General features: G+C 42.7%; 1 protein-coding gene across 1 annotated transcript in view; it reads right to left on the bottom strand.

Annotated features, from left to right (window-relative positions):
* Positions 1 to 3,969: 3,969 nt before the first annotated feature.
* The window catches only part of LOC143293845 (5-hydroxytryptamine receptor 1A-like), an 88,865-nt gene continuing 86,834 nt past the window's right edge, over positions 3,970 to 6,000 (bottom strand). The window contains exon 4 of the mRNA XM_076605132.1: positions 3,970 to 4,980. Coding sequence (XP_076461247.1) covers positions 4,926 to 4,980 — 55 coding nt within the window. The 3' untranslated portion in view covers positions 3,970 to 4,925. The remainder of the gene's footprint in view (positions 4,981 to 6,000) is intronic.

Below are 6,000 nucleotides of genomic sequence, written 5' to 3'. Positions count from 1 at the left end.
TACAGGATGAAATTTGTCGGCTATCCATGATATACAAAAACAATAGTAGTCAATAATGTTCGCTTGTCATTGAACATCACGCAAATCAACAAAAACAAAAAATTAACAAAAAAAAGAAGAAGAAGAAAGTTAAACGAGCAAATAAACCAAGCCACTGTCATCAACATCTCTCTCTCTCTCGTACTTTCTCGCAAGCGGGGCTGTTTCAGTGTAAACAGAGGCGAGGGGTGGGAGTGGGGGGTGGGGGAGCGGGGTGGGGGTGGGGGGGATGAGGGAGGGGGGAGATGGGAGTGGGAGGGAGGCGTGAGAAGGTGTGTGAGTGTTAATGGGGTAGGGGTGGGAGGTGGGGATGGGGCCGGAGACGTGGGCGTGAATATAAAGGGGAAGAAGAAAAAGAAATGAGGGGTGGGGGGGGGGGGGGGGGGGTCGTATGGGAGCAGCATTGACATCAATCTACCTTTTTAAACGATAACATCAAAATATGAAAGAATAACACTAACAAAATGTCTACCATCACCAGTATGTGTGGCGGGGGATATTAAACCAAATTCCTCATCCTGGCAGCTCTCTGTGTGTGTCTCTCTCCCCCTCTTTATCAATCAGAAAAAAAAGTTATTTTCAACAGTCAAGAAAATAAAAATTAGCGACTGGTAAACATGTAGAAGTAAAGACTGAACGCCGTCTGGGAATAATGTTGTTTTTTTTAATTTAAAAATAAAATCTATTTAAATAACACAAAAGCACGAATAATCAGTAATTCTTTAAGCCATATTTATACACGCCCGAAAAAGTCATTCCTAACACTATTCTTAGGGCCAGCATACCATCATAAACGATCACTCATCTGGGGATGAAATAATAATTCGATGCTATTTGAACTGTGATTTGGAACCATTACAATCAGAGAAATTACAACCGAAAAAAAAAAAGATTTATAAAACGAACGTTTACAACGGGGTAGTCCTATGTACATGGTACACGCAAAAGCACGAATACGCATCAACAATTAAAAAAAAAAATTCTCAGTACCAAAATATACAGGTGCTATCTAACGACCTTTGTTTTGATTAACAAAAATAAAATATGAATTTAAACGTTTTACCCAGTCTCTGGATGAACGACCATCCTTAGTTAACTAAGCCAACACCAACACACACACACACACACACACACACACACCACACACACACACACACACACACACACACTGACGGAGAGCATCTTAGACATGCATCTTAGATCTGATTTCAAAGTGATGGCGTGTCCGAGAATAAAGAATCGACTTGAGAAGATTCGTCATCTATCAAAAGCCCCGAATATAATACATATTTTTCCATTAGCTTAGATAGATAAAAGAGGGAAGGAGGGAAGCAGGGAGAGAGAGAGAGAGAGAGAGAGAGAGAGAGAGAGCAACAGAGAGAGAAAGAGGGAGGTACAGAGAGAGGAGGGGGAGAAGGAGAGAGAGAGAGGTAGAGAGAGAGAAAGGGGGGGAGAGAGAGAGCTACAGAGAGAGAGAGAGAGACAGGAGAGAGAGCTACAGAAAGAGAGAGAGAGAGAGGGGCACATAAACATACAAACAAATGCATACTCGTACAATTAAAGAAGTGAGGGAAAACAAGTGCAAAAGGGTTAATAATCATTACCCTTCTGTCATGTTCCAAAACGACCAACGTCAACATAGCTACAATAAAGAGAGGGGGGCGGAGGAGTGGAGGGGACAGGGCGACAAAAGGAGAGTCCAGAGAGTCCACTATAACGCGGAGGACTGTTTGGTACACCTTACCTGACCCGCCCGCCTCCAGTTGTGCCCCCCCCTGAATAAGACTCCACCAGTAACCTCAGCAAAGGCGTAGCGCACCCCTCTTTGGTGCCTGACTGAGAACCACCACTAACAATTCTATCTGTGTTTCCAACTTTCGCGAAGACAAAAAACAAACAAAGAAAAAAACAAAAACAAAAACAAATCAAACAAACAAAAACCCACACCAAAAAACAAACCCTTGAATCTCCCAAAACTTCCAATGAAGAGAGAGAGAGAGAGAGAGAGAGAGAGAGAGAGAGAGAGAGAGAGAGAGAGAGAGAGAGAGAGAGAGAGAGAGAGGAGGGTAGGTGGAGGGGGGGGGGGCAAGGAAGGAAATAATTAAGCAATGAAAGATATTGCAGTCCAGTTACAGCCTGCCACGGATATATCGAATGTAGGTGGGTGATTTTCCAACCTAAAACAAAGAAAAGTAAATGAAACAAAGCAAAACAAATGTTTAACAGACAATGAAAAAAACAAACAAACAAAACCCAGACGAAAACGAGAGAGAGAGAGAGAGAGAGAGAGAGAGAGAGAGAGAGAGAGAGAGAGAGAGAGAGAGAGAGAGAGTTGTGCGTAAATCCGTTGTTTACCCTGTTCTGTGTGCAGTGCAGATAAGGAGAGGGGTACATGGGGAGCTGAAAGATATCACAGTTATTGCCTTTGAAGAACAGGATCTCTACTTAAAAAAAACCAAACAAACACAAACACCAACATGCAGTTATTTTAGACTACTTTACTTGCTTGCGTGGTCCCCAGAAACCACGTGACTTGTATCCGAGGTACAGTTCAGTGTGTCCGCGTTGTATCTTCAGCACATCTGGGCCTCCAATAAAAATCTGACAATGAAATCGGTATCGAGTCGTGAGTTTGGGGTATATGTAGCATTCCCGTTTGAACATCAGATGAAAGACTGGTTGATTGCGCGCTCTCTTTTTTTTGTCTCCGTGTCTCTGTCTGTCTGTCTCTCCGTCTGCGAAATCAAAGCCTGGGTTATCGATTACAACATCTCCCTTCTTCCACCCCTGTCTCTCTTTACCCTTTCACATCTCCCCTCCTTCCAATCTCTCCCCCCCCCCCCCTCTCTCTCTCTCTCTCTCTGTGTTTCTCTGTCAGTAGTTTTGACTTTTCTGACTTACAAAGGGCAGAGGGAAAATCGAAACTTCCTGCTGCAGAGAAAGGCATTCCCTGACAAAGGTACTGCTCCTAACTGTGGTAACGAGAAGGGTGGGGTTTTCTTCCCACATCACCATTCTCAGCATGCAGATCAAGATTAATCCTTTTATTTTCTACACAGTAAAACAAAAAAACGAAGCTGTTTACATTTTCCTCATGCCTAGCTTAAAAGAAAGAAAAAACAACAACAAAGAAACACACACACACACACACACACACACACACAAAAGCAGACATTTGTTTCGTACTGAAACAACATGACTATTGGCATTTGCTTTGGAGAAAACAGAGACAAATTTTTCTGTGTTTTGGTTGTTTGCTCTTTTATAAATGTATAGCCCCCTCCCCCTCCCACCCCCTCATATTCCTCTCATTCGTTTGGCACACTTATTTCCAGTCTTGTTTATTATGGAGGTCGGTAAGGTACATTGACTGATGACGATAGTGGCGTATTTCTGTGTGCAGTGTATTTCTTTTAACGGGGAGAAGAATAAGACAGAGAAAGAGAGGTGGAGGGAGAGAGAGAGAGAGAGAGAGAGAGAGAGAGAGAGACAGACAGACAGACAGACAGACAGACAGACAGACAGAGTTTCCATCCTTCCTGCATTTGCTTTGCTTCCTTCCTCCTGTCTTTTCTCTTTACTTTATTCTATATTTCAAAGAATTAAATTATGTAACTCATTTTGTTTTATCCATAGCTTTTCACAAACACCACAGATCAAGCACTGTGACACTCATCAGAATTTCAATGCTGAAAGTCACTGAAAAGAAAAACAAACAAACAAACAAACAACAATAAAACAGTATGTGGAAATTCATTTTGACATTTTCCATTGACAATACTATACCATCGACTTTATTTACAAGGATAGATGTCAGTAGGTTTCTACTTTTCCTTACCTTCCGCTAGCCTCTGTTCCTCTCCCCGCCCCCTTACTCCTTCTTCCCCCCCCCCCTGCCCCCTCACCTCCCTCCATTTCCCGCTTGTGGGTACTCCATCGTCGTACAGTTATGTTCTGAGGTCAGGACGGAGGAAATGAGGGTACTTTCATACTTTTATAATGGGACAGTTGCTTTGTTTAAAGAAGACAGACAGAGAGAGAGAGAGAGAGAGAGAGAGAGCCAGCCAGACGGACGTAAATATAAACCATGAAAGTGACAAAATGTCCACAATTTACAGTTATACGTACAACTTGAGTAATACTCATTCAGTAGCGTGTACGCACACACAGCAAAACACACACACACACACACACACACACCGACAACAAAACATTCCTTTACACGAAAGGAAAATGAAAAACAAACGCTCACGTTTGGCATTGTTTATCCAATAGATTCATTCTCCTCATAGAGAAGAAGAAAAACACACACACCCATAAAACAGAGACATATTTAGCTGGCCTCTCGCCACGTTTTGTTGAAGTAAATACAATTTGACAAGTGTTTGAGCACACTTCGTATGAAACTTAAGCTGTGGACTCTCAAAAGGTCCATGGCACTGTTTCAGAGCTCGTAGGGCTCATCAGACACTGCACAACCCCCACTGTCTCTGTGTCTTTCTCATCCGCGTATTCACTGAAACACACACACACACACACACACACACACACAATTTTGTCTACTTCCCTCGGCCTCCCTCCACACACATACAGCAAAAAGAAAAAAGAAAAAAAAGAGAAGAAAACCCCATCATCGTCAGTAACGACGACGACGACCAATACCACACATGATTCCATCACAGCCTGCAAAGTCACTGTGAACAGACAGGCACACACAGACAGACAGACACACAGACAGACAGAAAAAGACAGACGTCTGGCAGAAAGAAGTCTGGCAGCTTCAGTGCACAGCCAGTCCCGTGTTCTCCTCCATCACTGCAACACCCATCCATCCAGCTAGCTTCTCCTGCAGGAGAGGCCAGAGCCAGAAGCCCGCCTTGTCCCGCTCAGTGCGAGACTTGAAAGAGAGAAAAGCCCGGGTCAGTGTCGCTGCTGGACGCTCTGCGCACAAGAAAGGACAGCAAGACCACGTGACATCAGGTCCACAGTCACCAATCACTCCTCGCTTGGATTGGAAAGGGGGGATGGGTTGGGGAGGGGGAGAGGGAAATTGGGAAGGGAGGGGGAGGGGAAGAGAATGTTTCAGAATTGGGATTAAAAGCGAGGAGTGTCGTAAAGTGGGCCCAAACAAACAAGAGTTAGTTGGATAACAAGAAAACACAAGTTATCAGTGTCCCCTTTCCTTCGCCAAAGATACAGATGCTCCGTTGACTAAAAAAAAAAAAAAAAAAAAAAAAAAAAAAAAAAAAATCATATCGAATCAAACGAAAACTGAAACAACAAAACGTCCAACACAAAACCCTCTCAGCAGAAACGAAAGAAATGAATGGGGGAATGGGGGGAAAAATCTACCCTGCAGTGATGATCAAAGAGACTTGTTGTTGCTAAGAGGACATAGTCAATCAGTCATGTTATAACCAATAGACAAAAAACAACATCAACAACAACCCAATAAAAACAAAAAACAAAAAAACAAAAAACAAGACAACCCCAAACCAAAAAATACCCCTAAATAAAAAATAAAACAAGAACAACAAACACAATTATCGTCAAAGAGAATTTTAAAACTGACGGGGAATATGCCGCAATGATGTATTAGTCATCAAACAGAATAGGAAAACACGCTGGTCTGAGAGAAGAAAAGAGAAAAGAAGAGGACGCCATCCTCACATTATTCACAGAGGAACAAATTTTGGTAACCACCAACGGCTCAGAAGTTTCTTTTTCGTTTCTTCTTCTTTTTTGAATGTTTCTCCAACAATATTTTCCACTTTATGACGATGATAGATATGAGCTCATCTATACTTTTCGGTCAAAGTGCCAAAAACGTTTCCCTGCTCGATGGACAAAGGGAATCATTCGTCCACAATAATGAAGTTAGGATCAGAAGACAGAACAGGGGCGGCAACCCGACATCCTATCAGAAAGATCCCAAATCAGAAGCATAAAACAGTGGTCACA

This window comes from Babylonia areolata, chromosome 19 (genome assembly GCF_041734735.1).
Source record: "Babylonia areolata isolate BAREFJ2019XMU chromosome 19, ASM4173473v1, whole genome shotgun sequence".
In the NCBI taxonomy this organism is placed as follows: domain Eukaryota; kingdom Metazoa; phylum Mollusca; class Gastropoda; order Neogastropoda; family Buccinidae; genus Babylonia; species Babylonia areolata.
Note: the sequence above shows the minus strand (reverse complement) of the source record. Positions and strands in the feature narration are given on the sequence as shown.